Source organism: Doryrhamphus excisus, chromosome 4 (genome assembly GCF_030265055.1).
Source record: "Doryrhamphus excisus isolate RoL2022-K1 chromosome 4, RoL_Dexc_1.0, whole genome shotgun sequence".
NCBI lineage: Eukaryota > Metazoa > Chordata > Actinopteri > Syngnathiformes > Syngnathidae > Doryrhamphus > Doryrhamphus excisus.
In genome coordinates this window covers 16,756,800-16,774,723 of record NC_080469.1, presented here as the reverse complement: position 1 = coordinate 16,774,723, position 17,924 = coordinate 16,756,800, and the positions used below count along the sequence as shown (strand labels likewise).

At 40.7% G+C, this 17,924-nt stretch overlaps 2 protein-coding genes across 7 annotated transcripts in view; one reads left to right on the top strand and one right to left on the bottom strand.

Annotated features, from left to right (window-relative positions):
• Positions 1-14,573, bottom strand: part of fbxl17 (F-box and leucine-rich repeat protein 17) — a 229,279-nt gene extending 214,706 nt beyond the window's left edge. For 3 of the 5 annotated variants that reach the window (XM_058071437.1, XM_058071440.1, XM_058071441.1), the window contains exons 1-6: positions 14,364-14,573; positions 13,381-13,883; positions 12,876-13,232; positions 12,657-12,779; positions 11,989-12,246; positions 11,784-11,915 (exon numbers count right to left, since the gene is read on the bottom strand). In XM_058071437.1, the coding sequence (XP_057927420.1) occupies positions 11,784-11,915; positions 11,989-12,246; positions 12,657-12,779; positions 12,876-13,232; positions 13,381-13,863 (1,353 nt within the window). In that variant the 5' untranslated portion in view covers positions 13,864-13,883; positions 14,364-14,573. Of the gene's footprint in view, positions 1-11,783; positions 11,916-11,988; positions 12,247-12,656; positions 12,780-12,875; positions 13,233-13,380; positions 13,884-14,013; positions 14,134-14,224; positions 14,321-14,363 lie in introns of those variants that run through there. The other 2 variants (XM_058071438.1, XM_058071439.1) reach the window with 2 other exon arrangements.
• A 300-nt stretch (positions 14,574-14,873) lies between these two features.
• Positions 14,874-17,918, top strand: prxl2c (peroxiredoxin like 2C). 2 transcript variants are annotated; one of them, XM_058070869.1, is made up of 6 exons: positions 14,874-15,078; positions 15,240-15,308; positions 16,079-16,132; positions 16,771-16,876; positions 16,960-17,094; positions 17,157-17,917. In XM_058070869.1, exons 1-6 carry the CDS (start codon positions 14,893-14,895, stop codon positions 17,285-17,287), a joined length of 681 nt encoding a protein of 226 aa, XP_057926852.1. In that variant the 5' UTR covers positions 14,874-14,892; the 3' UTR covers positions 17,288-17,917. The 2 variants fall into 2 exon arrangements, with proteins under 2 accessions (XP_057926852.1, XP_057926853.1); XM_058070870.1 differs by lacking the exon at positions 15,240-15,308 and having other exon boundaries at positions 17,157-17,918.
• Positions 17,919-17,924: the final 6 nt, after the last annotated feature.

The window sequence follows — 17,924 nt, the reverse complement described above, 5'->3', positions numbered from 1 at the left end:
AAATCACAGTCCATTCTTTCCTTATGAGAGCAATCGCTTCCAAATGAGAAGGACTTGGAAGTCAACCAGTGCCACAGAGGTTCCACTGCATTTGTTTTTATTAATATTCCCTCTTTATAACGCAGTGTATGACAATGAAAGTATAATTCCCTGCTCATCATGATTAAGTATTTGGATACTAAAGATTTTAATGTGCAGCCAATTAACTACATCCCGTTAACAAGAGAGAACAAAATACTACTTTTATCCCTTAGAAGTACTAACATTGGGATCAAGCAGTGCGGATTCAGAGGGAAAGAATACAAAGAAGTCCAACTTTTCAAAAAGTCCATCAGCTGAGCAAGCGGGCAAAGCCACCTCATTAACAAGTAACACAAAGCTTCAGTAAAGTTACATTTGAAGAAATAAGAAGAGCAAACCCAAATATGCAATTTTCAGTGTGTTCATGTACATAAGCGAGTGAGTAGAATTGCTCCAGGCAGACAAGTGGGGGAAAAAAAGCACGAATAAATACAAAAAAAAGCTCCCTTATGAGTTCTGTGAGAACCTCAGTCAGGTCATTTACACTGTCTTGTTTTTTTTTTTTGCGCAATAATAATATTAAAAACATCTGTCTGTGACCACATCAGGCATCACAAAGATGCTAAATAAAGTCTATTTTATTCAAATTCTAACCAGGCTGTCCGCTACACCAAAAAATAAAAATGTACTCGCTACAACCACAAGACATGCAAAATAAAATCTCTAAATCATATAAACGTCAATTCTACCAGATACCACATATTTATTTATTATTTTGTGGTTGCAAAGAACTGCTTGCAGATTGGCTTCATAAAGAACAGTAAGTATATAAAAAAGGAATTTCAACTCTCCTCTGAAATATTATATTTCAATGTAACTTCACAATACTTGATGGTTTTATTTAATCAATAATTTCCAACCACAGCACACAGAAGCATCAACATTTTAAAAGCTTGTGTGTTTCAGATCCTTTTCCCAAAATCTCCGGCGGATATGAACTGGAAGACCCAACAAATGAATTATATAAACATTCACGAAGCAAGAGATACTATGCAGCAATTCTCGACATTAATACAAACCATGTCAACAATAAAAAGCCCAAATACAATCAAGACATTGTGAAGCATTGAACGTTTGAGAAGTTGTGTTTTTCTTCCCTCTATGCCTACTTGAATGCAGCATATCAAATATAAACTATTCAGCATAGCCCACCTACAATGCCTGTAAAACATGTGGTAAACAACTCAGGGGTCTCCGAGTTCCTAAAACAAGCCGTGCTTTTCCTGCTTTTTCTGTTCAGGCGCAACTTTTAAGTTTACAACAAAAAAAACAAAGACGACAACTCGAGCCAGCAGAAAATCAACAAGGCCAGTGGAGGAAACTCTGGTATGATGATGCAATGAGTTGAATTGACAGTGTTTAAGTTACTGTAGTGTATTTGCTTACATTTGAATATTATTATTTTATAATGTGCTTATTAATAATGTATTGTATTTTATTTTAATATATTTATTGTATTTTATCGAATACATTTTTTCATGGCTGCACATGTGGTTAGCCTGCAGGCCTGACAGCTAGGAAACCTCAGTTCGATTCGAACCTCGGCCATCTCTGTGTGGAGTTTGCATGTTCTCCCCGTGCATACGTGGGTTTTCGCCGGGTACTCCGGTTTCCTCCCACATTCCAAAAACATGCTAGCTTAATTGGCGACTCCAAATTGTCCATAGGTATGAATGTGAGTGTGAATGGTTGTTTGTCTATATGTGCCCTGTGATTGGCTGGCGACCAGTCCAGTACCCCGCCTCTCGCCCGAAGACAGCTGGGATTGGCTCCAGCATACCCGTGACCCTTGTGAGGATAAGCGGTAGAAAATGAATGAATGAACTTTTTTTTCACAGCAGTTAACTTTTCGTACATTAAAAAAAAAATCAAAGTCCAGCACAATTAATAAAAGTTGATAATTTAAAAATTAGTTTAAAAAAAAATATTAAAAAATTTGATCCAGAAACAGGTTATGTCTATTAAGTATTTGTGCAAAAAAAATATTTTATCTATTTCATACGCATTACAAAGCATTTTTGTTAGTGGTAGACTGTTAGGACACTTTATATATTTCAGGAAAACCATTATAGTGCGTTATTTGTATGAAACTCAAGTAATCACCATGCGGCCATTTCAGCATATATTTTTATGAAATAAAAATAAAATTCCCTAGAAATGTGTATTTTTCCACTAATTACAACATTAATGAAATCCAACTAAATTCTCAGTAAAAAGGTCTCACATCTTGGTTAGATTTCTGCCAGCAGCCTATGACAGGTGGTACAAAGAAGGCAAAAGGGCAAGTGAGAGGTGCACAGAAATGAAAACACAAATTATGACAAAAGAGGAAGCAAAAACTGAACATAAATGAAAACATTGTATTAATTAAGAGATGGACAGTGGTAGTGTAGCAATCAAGAATGGAAGCCTGGCCGGGCCGGCCTTGAGAGCCGAAGGAAAGGATAAAAACAGAGACAGACAGACCATAATTGGGATCCCCTCACCAATACAGTTTCTGACCTCGTTAACCCCGTCGGCTCGTTAAAGTCTCGTTACAGCAGCCTTCTGCGGACCCCATCTTATGTCACACCTTCATTAAGCCCATCGACCCACAGCGTTTATTAAACACATTCATTACCCCGAGTATTGAACCGCTGCTGTTACTGCTGCTATGGCCGGACCCTGAATGCATCACATTGGAGTGGGGTGGTCGGGAAACGCTGAAGACGAAGAAAAACAAAGAAAAACACACGACAGGTATGTAAATAAATTAATGCAAACACACGCCTTCCTGCCTCGTATTAATCATCGCTAATGAAGTCAGTGATTAGAGCGGCTTTGGCCTCTCAATCACACAGACACGGAGAAGGCAGGTGAAGGAGGGGGTGATTGAACGAGTGGGGTGTCGGACACGAGCAGGATAATAAACCAAAAAAAAAAAAGTAGAGCGCGGATCTGCGCCAAGGTTGAAAACCACGGAGCGCTTATTTGTATGTTCATTCAGTGTGTCGCATCAGTTTCTGCAACTGGTAGCGTGTGCTCTGACAATAAGAAGGCAGTACATGATAATGCATGACCAGTACTAGTACAACACAAAAACATGTGTACATAATGAGAGCAAATAAGCCACTTAAGGTGTAAATAGAACTCATGTTGGTGTGTGTCACAGACAATGTGTTCCCTAGCGAATCTTAACAGCGGGCGGACAGATGTGTAGAGGGAAGTGATGTCAGAGGTTCAGAGTTGAGTTGAGCCCATGTTAATATTACGATTATGTCAAGTTATTATTATCCCGCATATAGTGAGAGAACGGCTGCACGGCGGAACAAGTGGTTAACACGCAGGCATCACAGCTAGACCCGAGTTCAATTCCACCCTCAGGCATCTCTGTGTGGAGTTTGCATGTTCTCCCTGTGCATGTGTGGGTTTTTTCCGGGTACTCCGGTTTCCTCCCACATTCCAAAAACATGCTAGGTTAATTGGCGACTCCAAATTGTCCATAGGTATGAATGTGAGTGTGAATGGTTGTTTGTCTATATGTGCCCTGTGATTGGCTGGCCACCAGTCCAGGGTGTACCCTGCCTGTCGCCCGAAGACAGCTGGGATAGGTTCCAGCACCCCACGCGACCCTTGTGAGGATAGAGGGTAGAAAATGAATGAATGAATAGTGAGATTATTTCAAGGACGCTAATCCACTCCACAACCATGGCATCATTGCAGCCCTTGTCAAACAAAACAAAAAAGTTCATCATCACAGAGGATGAGAGCCAGATAGCGCGTCTGAAGAAAGCGGGACAGGGATTAAGACGAGTAAAAAGGCGTCCCACAGCAAGGTGTCACAAAGGGCCATGAATCACGCTGACATCCCTTGGCCGGGTGTCAGGAGGAGCTTTCGCCATCTGGAGCTCGATAAACACAACGGCATGCTCTTTAAATACACCTCGGAGCAAAGTACGGACACAAGGTCATAAAGGTTGCGGTCGAGGGCGGCTGGGGTTAAAAAAATGGAGAAAATATGTGTGTGCTTTTAAAGCGATAGCAAATCACTTAGGAAAAGGAAGAGTTGTATGCGTGTGGTCAAGGTGTTTTGTCAGTGCTTTTCTGTAAGAAATCACATGCCAAGTGTTGCGATGGCAAAACAGCAAAGATTAAAACGTTACAAGAGCTCTTATTCAGACAAAAAAAAACTGTCTCATGGAGACTAGGCCTGGGATATTAATAAATTAATGAATCAATCACACAATAAATGAAAATGAACTCATTTTGTCAGCTTCGGTATACCGCCATGCTCATACCTCGTCTCTTGCCTCTGAATCAGCAGGAAGAGAGTTCACTCTGTGCATTGGTTTGTTTCTATACAACAATGGCACGAACGGAGTGAACCCTTTTGTCAGTCATGCAATCTCTCAGTCCGGCGGGGGGAGACGGGCCCGCGAGCATACACACAGTGTGTATATTGTCATGTTTTTTTCCATTGCACGTTCTTAAAAGTAAAATTAAAATCTCATCTCATCTCATTCTCACAGACCCAATCTCGTGTATCATCTTGTCTCATGAACCCAGCTTCTTATGACACCCCTAGTCTCCCATGACGTGCCCATGCCTCTGCGTGGCAGCCATGTTTTTCCCCAACCAATCTTGCTCAGGCTTTGCACACAGGCTTTGTGCTTGCAAGTCCTCTAAAAGGTGTATACCAAATTTCATGGTGATTTGGCAACACACATTGTGTTGTTTTGTACAGATCACTGAGCTGTCAATCCAGTGAATGAGGGTTCAACCATTGGGTGCCTAATAACAGCACCAACATGTGATGCATTAGTCAGAAAAATAATACCACAGGCAACACAATAGGGGTGAATGTTTTGGCAAATTTACTCTCCACAATACGGTCCCAGCTTCATTTAGATGACCTATTGGAATTGTGTTTTTAATTCTTGCACCACATGCCTTAGGGACAAATAAAGCCTTCCGATTCTTATACTGCATATACGCCCATAGGACTTATTTAGATACATTTGCACAATCTAATGAGTTCCAATACAAAAACTGTATCCACAATGACAATTATTACCATGGCTGTAGTTAATATGTATCATACTCAAGGTTTCTAATGTTTTATTCCTATATCCTACTAATGACATACACAAAGCCTTGATAGCAGCTATCAAAAGGGGCACCATTATCTTTGCATGGGCAGAATTTCCATTGTATTCGCGGAGTGCACATACAAACTTCTATATAGTTATTATTCTCCATGCTAATAAGAGATACAGTTTCACAAAATAATGTAAAATCTCAATTCTTGCACACGCACACACACACACTCACAAAAAATATATCCTGCTTATATCCTGCCTTACTACGCCCTCTGTAGGAACACAGTAAAACTGCAACTACCAACCTGTGAATCACGCTGGAGAGGATAGGGAAAAACTTCAATAAATTAAGAATGGAAATATTGCCATAAAAAAAGTCAACATTATTTTGAGACCATTTTTTTCATGAATGTAAAGATTATACAGCATAATAAGGTGTGCAGATCGTATCAAAAGAAATAAACTTTAATTGCTCAATAGTACTGTGTATGAAATACGCTGTTTACATTTGATGAGATGGAACGTTTTGTCAAAGCTTGTTCAAAGCATATGTTTTGGATGCAGCAAAATGCGTTTGGTGCACAGTGAGGTGTTATACTTGAAGAATCACAGCAACTGAAACATAACTTCCACTGTTTTGTATTATTGATTTCATAGCCGGTCACAAACTACAGAACATGACGATGCGCAAACGGGCTGAAATTGACATCAGATTGTGTTTTATGCACAACAGGCGTGAAGAAAACACTGTTTGCAGTTTATTTTCACATGTCTATGGCTTCAAATCACTGTGTGTCATGACACTGAAAGAAACTGCTAGTGGTACCCCTGTACGGTACCCCTATCATTCCCAGGTACCGTGTCCGGAAAATCACCCATTTGCATTTGCTTGCTTGTTATTCCTTCCTTGCAGCGCTGTGTGTGTGTGTGTACACTCAAACACGCATGCACATGTCAATTTACAGAGGCTGTCATAATTATCGGGTTTGTTTTTATATGGCGTGCGGTTAATTGATGTATTGATTACAGTGACAAGCCTAGGTGGAGTTCATGTGTCTGTTACATCAAAAGTAATCATTCCACTACTCTTTCTTAAGGACATGTTGCTCAGGAATCCCTTCCCTGAGTAATGAATGTCGAAACAAAATCACTAAGGTGAAATATCGCTTCACAGACTTGTAACCCCCCCCCCAAAAAAAAAAAAGTTTTTCCAGTTCTGCTATTTGTTTTTCTCTCTACCAGCTTTAAAGTGTGTTTTGTTGTGTGGGCACATCGGCGGAGGGAACTTATTGATGGTGTCTGAGTGCAGCCGCCTGTCCAAGTTTAAGTCTGAGCTCATTAATGCATCTTATTACTCTTCGGGCAAAGACGTCAGAGTAGCAACAGCCACAAACACATGCACACAAACACACACCAGCATTTTGGGGGGTGAAACAGATCAATGGAGAAGCACTTGAAGGAGGATATTGAAGAGAGGAAAGTGCCGTTACGTCCCAATACACACCCAGAATCTAAATAGGCGCAATGGTCCAAGTACAACTTTTCTATATGAGAATACGCATCACCATGGCACCACCAACATTCAGTCTATAAACAAGTGGAATTGCATTAAATATGCAAAAAAAAAAACACAACTTTACAAATTATTTCAATAAAAATACTATTAATTTGGTTGAAAAATGTGCAGAATTTAATTCTAATAAATAGAAATTAAATACATGTATTTAAAAGAAAAAACTACATACAGTACATACATGCAAAATTTTAAATATGTACCAAAGAAATAACACTTTAAAAAAATGTAATTCAACAACACTTGGTCCATAAATATGCAAAATATGAGATGGAAATATTTTTTTATAAAATAAAAATATATAAAAAAAATATTTTGGGCCTTAAAACTGTTGAATTTCATTAAAATTAAATATTATAAAATAAAAATGTAATTCATACAAATTTGGTAAATAAATCTGCAACATCCTGAGATGTAATGTAGAAAATTTATACTTGTGCTCAACCCACTGTACAAAAACACAATTGTACAACAGTCAAACACACCACAAACTAAATTTTCGGTGGAAAAAAAATGACAAAATTTATGTGATGTCACAGCAAGACCCCAGCAAATCTCCTTAGACGCCAGTTCAGCACGTGTTTTTGTGATGCCCCCAGAATGAACGAAAAGGTGTGATGAGAGCAGTCAAACTTTAATGCTAATAAGAAAGCGTCAATATGAGCAATTTTGCAATTAAACAAAGTCCACAAAATAATGTTAAAACTTAGTTTCCTTTCGCTGAGGCACTTTATTTTAGTTTTATCTAGTTTTAGTGTTTTGTTTTTCTTTTTACACATGTATGACAGGAATGTTAAAACGTGACACAAAACACAAAAAGGTTTAATGATGGCGACTGTAACAGATTCATTCAATTTCTAATTTCAACTCCTCCCACATTCCAAAAACATGCTAGGTTAATTGGCGACTCCAAATTGTCCATAGGTATGAATGTGAGTGTGAACGGTTGTTTGTCTATATGTGCCCTGTGATTGGCTGGCCTCTCACCCGAAGACAACTGGAATAGGCTCCAGCATACCCACGACCCTCGTGAGGATAAGCGGTAGAAAATAAAGGAGTGAATGAATGTTCCTGTGTGGGAAAGGATTTTATATAACCCAGGAAATTTCCCCAAAGCTTAGACCGGCAGCTTGATCAGTAAATAAAAATGAAAACCAGAGTAATACACACCAGCTTCTGTCTATCTAGCAATCTATGGGTGTTTGTAAAACAGAACCCTTGCGGCGTTAAAGTGAAATCATGTGACAAACCCAAAAATTCCTCCGCTTTTGAAGACTTTATGTTGCGACACAATGCACTATTTGTGTGTGTGTGTGTGTGTGAGTGTGTGTGTGTGGTGGATCTATTTCTGTGTGATTGAAGTCAAATATGTGAATAAAGTTTCCACAGGACATTCCAGTACAGCTGGCAACTGTTCAGTCCATCAGCGCCTGTGTGTGTGTGTGTTTGTCCCAGTCTTTTTTCTTTAACAAGGCCTTGTGTGTATTGATACATGTCAAAAGGGTGATCCCATAATCAGCGACAGCTATCATTAGCACTTCCTTTGTCTCAGAGGGCCCTATAATCTAGCTAATTAAATCTGAAAATGTCAATATACAATTTAATCTGCCTGATTGGCCCGTCGGTTAAGGAGGGGTTCGCTGTCATTCCGATGGCCGTAGGAAGCCTAACAATGACAGCCCATCAGGCCACAGAGAAACAGTTCCCTCCGACGGACCGCCTTTTCATGTTGATGCTAAGAGAAATAAATTCCCTCCCATGAAGTGCCGGAGAATGACGGGGAAAAACGTAGCAAAAATCTGCGTAGGCTGATTGAAAATGCAAAGTAGTAATTAGCCCTTAATTGAGGGCACATGCTAATCTATGTTAGGGCATCTGCAATTCCACGTCCTGGACTGATTAAAATTGTAAATAATCAGTGCATGTGTGTGTGAAAATCTTTCAATCCTATTGCGGTAAAATGAAGCGCACGCTCTGTGATTTTAACAAGACAGGAGGGCAGATAAAGCACATTTAGGAGAGCGTAAAAAAAAAAAAAAAGGAAAAGTGCTTCCTGGGCAAAAATGTTCACCGTTTGCAGGGTGAGTTTAATTGAAAGGAAGAAACAATTACAGCAAAGAAGAATCAGTGCTGCAGTTTTTTTTTTTTTTTACAACTCAAAACTTTCACAGTTGTCTTCTCCTCCCTGAAGAAAATGTGTTTTTCTCAGAGCCTTTGCCCTTCCAGGTGATGGGAGACAACGGAATAAGAATGGGCAAGAGGAAAGCAAACACTTCAGAGGATGAAAACAAGCTTTGAAAGGCAACTGCTGCCATAAACCAAGTGTGACATAAATAGTGGATGAGCAGCACTAAGGAATGCATGGGTCGCAGTGCAAAGAGACGTTTAAAGCCACCTGCTTCCCTGAAAAGACTCTCCTCGCCTCGGATCATCTCAGAGTGCCACTCTGTCCAGCAACAAATACACATGGACACATCCTGAATGTTACTCCGACAAAGTGATATCCTATTTTCAAGAAATATCAGTGGAACATGTTTTCCTCATGAATTTGTTCCAAAAGCTCCAACAAAAACCGAGGCAATTTTCCCCCATGTAGGAAATAATGTGTTGCAGACACCCACAAATCCATCCATCCATCTTCCTCCACTTATTCGGGCCCGGGTCGCCGGGGCAGCAGTTTCAGTAGGGAAGCCAACCTTCCCGGCCCCCGGCCACCTCCTCCAGCTCCACCAGGAGGACACCAAGGCATCCCCAGGCCAGCTGTGAGACATCCCTCCAGGTCTATCCGAGGTCTGTCCCTGGGCCTTCTCCCGGCTGGGCATGCCCCTCACCATATCTCTTAGGCAACAAAGTAGTGCAATCCATTTCAACATAATTCATAAACAAAAAAAATTCCACACAATTTCCAGAATTATTAATCATCCATTGTTATGTCCACCCCTGTAAAACAGCCAGCTGGGTGCTTCAAGGACACATGAGCAAAGCATGGAGCTGGACATGGCACTGCAAACAGAGAGAAGACCCTCCGGTACGGAACCAAAACCCACAACGATGACATGAAGCAAGAAAAGAACGGCAAAGAAAAAAGCAGAGACCACACTGTAACATCCTGTGGCGCTTTGCTTAATCAAGTTTGGAGGAAAGAGTTTTCTAAAGGCTCCATATTAGAAGCAGATCATGTACAGAAGATGACCTCATTAAAGTTCCTTCGGTCCTTTTGAGTTTTTTTTAATTGGTAAAGTATAACCCCAGCCTAGACATAATAATCCCCTCCTCAGACTTATCTAAACTCCAAAAGAATGACTCACATTTTTAGAAATGTCTGCAATGCAAACCGCTGTGCTGAAATGTTAATAGAAACAATATTCATCTCTCAGCAAGAGGCTCTGCCTAATATGGTGTACAATTAAGTTGATGAATGGGCTTTTAACAAACTGAGCTATTGTTAACAATAGTGAGTGGGCTAATTCATCAAGATCTTCATGGTTACTTTGGAATGAAGGGACGGAAGAAGAGGGAAAAAAAGACAAATGAAAGGGATTAGAGGCTGACATGACAAATGACCAGTTATATTTTATTTCTGTACAAAAGTCCAGATACAAAGCCAAATGGCCGTTAAAAGAGGTTTCGTGATAGCCATTTGGCAAACTGCAGTGCTTTGAATAAAATCTGTCAGCGAATGCAACAGACATTTTCTCGGAGGGCGAAATGGCACACTCTAGTGGTCAATTTAATAACACGCTACCACATCAGTTACTGTTGCTAAATCATGTCTGACTGTACTAGACAAAGTTGTTTTATATTATAAGATTATTAGAATGCTATTTTTGTTTTCATCTAAACATTTTCTGTATTATTTTATCCAAGATATGTGTATTTTATTAGTATTATGTATTATTATTTTATTACAACATGCCTCTTTATTGTCGTTGTTAGTATTGGGTTGAAAGCACCTTTTTGGTGGTCAGTGAATTTCCGCTAGGTGAGTTTCTCATTGTTTTTGACATTAGAGCATAGAAACCTGTTTATGATTTACTTAATACATTTTTAAACCATTATTAAAGCCCTGTATGAATCTCCATAGGTATTCGTCAGGAAGGGCATCCGGAATATAAAAGGGCCAAAAATCAGTATGCGGACAAAAGGATCCGCTGTGGCGACTCCGTAATCAGGAAAAAGCCAAAAGAAACAAATAAAACATTAGACCCCTGCATACATGAAATAATGCCCCTATAGTCTACTTTACACTCCTATTGGTCTTTATTTATGCCACAACACTAATGCACAAGCTCCGAGATCCCTTTGGGGTCATATAAGAGTTAGTCTCCAATTTATTTGATGTGTTTAAGAAAGGGAGTGGGGAAGGACAAAGTAAAAAGCCAAAAATGTAGCACTTCCACATTGAATGGGAGGAAAACTAATCATTATTTATTACTGAGTCAATATAATTATTATTGCCATTATTGTCATTTATTTATCAATATTGTGTTTCTCACATTCATTGCAAGTGGTGTATTTTGCTGTATTGTTTTTTTATTATCATTTGTCTCCATTTTTATTGCATTAGTAATTATTTAGTTTAAATCCGATTCTCTTTATATTGCTACATTTTTGGCATACTCACATTAGTGATATTCTTTTGTTCTTTGTGCTTTGACTTTATATCTGACTTCTGTTTCTACAGAAAACACTTATTTTACAATTGGAAAATACCATAATACACAGATTACTCCAGCATACCTGCAGCCTTAGTGAGGATAAGCGGTATAGAAAAAGGCTGGCTGGCTGGATGGGTGGATTTTGAAGTTATTTTCCACAATTTCAAGTCAGTTTTGCGTTAACCCCAATATCACTGTGGTAAGCTGCAGGATTCAAAGATAATCTGTCCCAGCAAACTTTAAATAACATTGCTATGGTGTCTAAGGACATCCTTTAGGGCGGGGAACCATAACAACATGAAGAAAACAATCCAAAACCAATCACACTGCTCCCCACAGTTATTTTGGGAACAGTAGCGACAATGAGGATGCACACAAAGTAAAAGGACTCACCAGTTTGTTCTCCTGCAAGTACAGTTTCTGCAGTTTGGGGCATCCTTTGGCCAAAGCCACCATGCCGTCATCACTGACGCCGTAGCATTGACCCAGGTGAATGTCCTTCAGCTCACTGCAGCGCTCTCCTATCTGATGGAGCATGGAAAAGGGTCATGCGGTTGTCTTGTTTGTCAGAAGACTACATATAACTCCAAATAGATACCTTTATTAGCGCTCTGTCCGTCAGTTTGTCCTGGTTGCCTACATGCACCTTCACCAGCTGAGGGCAGTGTGTAGCCAAGGCAGCCAAGGATGAGTCTCCCAGCTGCTTGCACCTGTACGCTGTGTACTTCTGCAGACCTGGACAGTGAGAAGCCAAAGCTGAGACGCCGTGGTCGTGGACCCCCCTGCAGTCGGAGATGTTTATCTCCGTCACATTCTGCCGTCGAGAGGCTATTTGCACCAGGAGATCATCGTTTACCTGGAAAGAAAGGAAAAGTCTGAGTCAGGGGGTGTGTGCGCTACAAAGGCAACAAAGTGTTGTTTTGTATTGATTCCATAACATGGCAGTATGCGATGCATGATGAGTGGTCAGCATTAAGCAGGTTTATCTAACTCTGCATGCATTTTAAAAGGTTTTGTGTTGATGTGAAACTCTGTAAATAATTAACTCTGTAATTATGCTGGTTGAGCAGTTTCCTCCTTACCGCTATTACAAAATTGGTTCTGTTGCTGTGGTGTTGTGCAATATACTTGTATATAAATGCTATATTCTTCTCTCCACTTTCCACAAAGTTAAATGTTATTTTTGCTTCTAATTAACTACCCATCGTCTTTATGGTTTAGCTAAATGAACTCCCATTATTCATATTTCCCTGTGTGTTGACTTACTTGTTGTAGGCCACTGAGGTCGATTTGCTTCCAGAACTGGAAGTCCAAGCAGAGGTCCCTCCAGTACTTGCAGACTAAAGAAGCACACAGGCAGCGCTCCTTCACCGTCAAGTTTGAGAGAACCTGTGATCAGAGAGAAAGTAGCTTGTCACCAAACCCACAGAATTACATCTTTTAATACAAACAGCCAACTTCGGGGAGCGTTGGATGATGTCTGACCTTAAGAAGAATAGAGGAAGGCAGGTGGTTGATACTTAAAGGGTCAGCAGCATCACAACCTTTGACCTGGCAGTCGTCGCAGTTCTGCAGGCTGGAGGGGGACATGTCCAAGCTATGGGGTGGACCAACCTGACCATCGGCCGGTGTCGAAGAGGAGGATGGAGAAGAGGAGGAGCAAGAGGGAAGTGAGCGGAGTGGAAGGTGGCAGTGACCAGTTTCAGAGTTCGTAGAAGCCTCTCCAGCACTTCCTCCCACTCCACCGTTTTCCAAGCCCCCATCGGGGGCAGCAAAGGCACAGCGTGGCTGCTTGTTGCAAGGGGTGCACCTCTGGACCTCTGAACACTTCCTCTTACACACCTGTACACAAGGAGACACAAGATGTATGCTAAGATGACCACAATGTAGACCACTAACATAGAGATCTGGTTGTATGGTTGGTCCACACTCCTTTTAAACAGATGTGACATGCTTAGTTCCATTTTTTTTAGAATAAAGATTAGATTACCATCTCAGCGTAGTCAGGTACAGGCACAGGAATGGGTACAGTCACAGACACGCCAGCAGTCCGAAAAAGAGCAGGCGGTGGAATCAGCTTAGCCGGAACAGTTGATAACAAGCTCCTCCCCTGGCCTTCCCAAATAGCTAACTCTGGCGAAGTGAGCAGGAACTTGGAGCAGTCCTCGGGAGAGGCGAGCGTCGCGTACCGCTCTGCGAGCTTGGAGGCGGCTATCGCTGGGCCGATACTGTTGATGCCGCTGTTATTGCCGTTGATCCCGGTGGTCTCCAATGAATCGTTGTCGTCGTTGAGGCTACCGACGACACCGCCGCCACCGCTGCTGTTGCTGCTGCTGCTGCTACTACTGTGCACAATGAAGCAGAGCATGCAAGGCCCCTGCAGGAAACAGTTCCTCTTCTTCTTCTTCTTGTGATGCTGCTTGCGAGACCTCTTCTTCAGGCGGTAACCATTTTTCGAAAGAATATGGCCCATATAGATGACTCAGGAAAACTCTAAAATGGATGGAGATCAAACAACATGTGTTATCATGGGAAAAGGTTAAACATCTTTAACTGCACAATTAGAGAATGATACCAATCTAGAGACTAGAATCATCACAGTATGAAACACTACCACAACTACCTTTTTTTTAATTCTGCAACTCTCTGGCAGTGTCTGTCAATTTCTTGCATTTCATAGCCTTATTCGACTGGTCATGTGTACCTGTAATACCAGTTTGGCACAGAAACAGTGGCATGGCTGCTACCGAATGACAACAAAAAGATGTAAACAGAGAACAGGTGGTCAGTTGATGCACATCCACCAACAAAGCAATACTATAGTGACGATCTACCATTGTGATGTCGCTTTAAAATCCCTACAGCATCATTGCAAGCTTCAGTGCATGATGAAAAAGGGGGCTATTAGATCTGCATTGACAGGCTAGCTTTGCTCCATCTTCGGATGCTAAACTAGCTGTAGCGCTCTCTCACCAGTGTGCACGGCGCTCCCACAACTTGGCGCTGAGCTCACATAATAGTCCTCTTCTGCCTGACCCGGATGAACGCTGACAATCCACGCAGAGTAGAGAAGAGAAGGCAAGGAAGCCCGCTGGGGTAGCAGCAACGCGTTTACCCAACAGTGGCAGCTGCGGCTGTGCGGCTGTTGCTGCTCTTGAAAATACTTCCGCATTAAGAGGACATAGCGACGGAAGCCGACGAGGTGCGATTCGTCAACGAAGTAAATATCACTTGGTATATAATCTCTTCATAACGTTTCTCGTCATCCTTTTGTGTGAATTTACTTGTGTTTTAATGCAAATTCACTCAACAAAGTATAAAAGTGTAATCACCTTTTTATTCAACAAACATAATATAATAAACAAAATATTAACTTATATACAATGTAAACACAAGGCATAAATAAATAATTGCATGATCCATTTTTAGAGTTTAAAGTGTAGTTGTGACGTGTTGGAGCAGTTGGGCGTGGCTTTACAGCACTAAAAATACCAGGAAGAAAATGGCAGACGACGTAAAGTTGCCAATAACTCGACAAATCCAGAAAGAAAGCCGTGAAAGTGGAGTTCCTCCAGCCGACGTGCACCTCCAAGCTGTAGAAGATTGTTGTATTTATGACCGGCACGGAATGTCGATCCCGTTCAAGAGTTTATATCAAAACAGGAAGTCCATCATAATATTTGTGCGGGTAGGTAATGATTTTGCATTTTGAAATGTAATATACAGCTTGTCATGGAAGATGGGAGAGATCATAACCATAAAGGTGAAAAGAAAACGAGGGCTGACCATTGTTACATGTGCAGGAATTTGTAAATACATGTTTTTAACAGTCTTCAAATGTTCCTGCAGAATTTCTTGTGCTACAGCTGTAAAGAATATGTGGATGATTTGAGCAAAATACCCAAAAAGGTGCTAGAGGTGAGTCCTGAGCGAGAAACTTTTTGGACTTGCAAAACATGGATTATAGTCGCGACTATCCCCAGTACATTTCACACAGAAACATGGGACATTGCTGTAACAGTGCGTGTTCACACAGCAGCTTCACCTGCTGCGATCAGATCCTTATATGCATGCCAACATCTGGTGTGACGTATTACATACTTGTCAGAAGCGACAATTGACACAACTTTGAACCCTGGTCCCAGCTTTGGGGAATATGCCAAGGAAGTGGATAAATGGCGGATGAGTAAGGTGTGTGGCAAATTAATGGCTACATTATAATCTTGTGACATGTCCTATACAGTACTCCAGAACTACTAATGGTATAAATACTGTGCCGTTCCTGCGTCGGCAAGGAAACGATAGCTGTTTCTTTGGTAGGAGCCAATCCCGAGCTATCAGTGCAGTCATTACGGGTTTGCTAAGATAAAAGATTTTTAAAAAATATGTTTTCCTTTAATGCATTTGTTTAAGCAAGGCATTTCATTGGTGCCTGCCGAGGCACTGCAATGATATCAGCCTCCCCTCTGCTCTGGGCTCCTCTGGTGGACAGAGGCAGCATTGCAGCGCCCCGGCATCCATCCATCCATCCATCCTTGTACTCCAATGAAATGCTTTGCTCAGATGAAATACATTACAGGAAAACTTTGAAATAGTTTTGAACTTTTCATGGTACATCTTTGTATATTTCCAAGCTACCTAGTGTGAGATTTATGTAAAACTTAATGTTGGTTGTTTTCTTACCGCAGGATGCTGAGGTTGGTCTTGTTGTCATCGGCCAGTCTGCTCATTATCACATAGTTGTAGGTACTTGCCCATTTTTATATACAGTGGATCCCCACATATTTGCAATTCACCATTCACATACCTGCAATTTGGCTGATTTTTGGTCCAAAACAGTTTTTTTTAAACAAACCCAGTAATTTGCAGTAATGCATTTTCTCTCAGGAAATACTGTTTTTTCACAAAAAACACATCTCACGCACCTTAAATTTGCAAGAATGTATAAATTAGAGATGATCTCAGACTGCTAGCCATACAGGAGACCGTTATAGCCCTATTCTGATGACCAGGCTAAAGGCTAGATTTCATGTGTTCAATCAATCATCATTCATTATGATTCATTAGCCGTGATTACATATATATTTTATAATGTAAAATGCATTTAGTAAATGTGTAAAGTATAATACAGGTCTTAAATCTGGATTATGCACTCTAGCTTGTTAGCTTCAATTAAAAAACTGGAATTACCGGTAATCAATTTTTTTTCCTCCAAAATTTATTTAAACATAAATTTATGACTTTATTCTGAAAATTGCAAATTTTTTTCCCCAATGTGGCCCTACTACTCCGTTGTGCATATCAGGGATCCACTGTGCTATATTATACCAAAACTACCGTGTTCATGTAACATCCGATCACATTATAATGTCTGCTTTAGCCTTTCTGCTCGCAGACAGACTATCCTCATGACATCTATGTGGACCCTGAAAGGATAATCTACCAGAAGCTGGGGATGAAAAGAGAAGAGAAATTTACAGTATCAGGTCAATGCAACAAGCAGCTGCGAGTGTAAATTCCACCGTATTAATGAGGCAGTGAATAATGAACATTTTGTTCGCACGTGCAGCTCAACCAAGTCCTCATGTGAAGTCTGGTGTCTTCATGGGTCAAATGAAGAGCATATGGAGAGCTATGACTAGTCCTGTGTTCGACTTCCAGGGTGATCTTCATCAGCAAGGTGGAGCCATCATTGCAGGGCCAGGTACTATTTCGTCAACCCCTATCTCTGCAGATGAATCCACCATTCATGCTGACTCTTTGCAGGTTCTCAAGTGCATTTCTGCCATTTCAACATGAACCGTCTGGACCACATGCCCATAAACTGGCTCCTGCAACTAGCAGGAGTTCAGCACATTGTGAACTTTAGTGAGAAGGCAAAGGTCATCCATGTGTAGCCAGCTACCATGACCCAAAGAGGGCCTCATTTACGCATCTTAAGCCAATTTGAAATGGTTTGGGAAAAGTTTATCATTCATATCACTGACAACTTGTTTAACATCCCAACTTACATAAGTTTTGCATGGCTTTGCACAAGACTCAAGGACATCCCTATGTTGTACAGTACGGTGTATGCATTCATTATTTCATTTAGCAATGCCCACAACTAACTCAGTACAGTCAGACAGCTTTGCTTTTGTTAGTTAGAAGGCTACTTCCTGGTTCATGGAGGATGATGCTCACACAGCCGGGTGGCATTATTTTGACTTTGGAGGTGGACGGTTCCAGTAATGCTGTACAAAAAAAGTATTGGTACACAACTTACACTTTTACAACGCCAAATGAGCACATGTAATGTTTTGGTTTGTGGTTGATATTTGTACAGTTGTTTTCATTCCAGAGATGTTTGTGTATTAAATAAAGCATGGGTTTTATCTCTAGGTTGTAATTGGGGTGGTAATATGGGTGTTGGCACAACACATGTAATTTAACATGTTTGCATTATTTTTAAAGACTATAACTTGGGTATGTCTCGTTTTGATTTTTTTTCTACAACGAAATAATAAAAGAAATACTATTAAAAGAATATGTTTA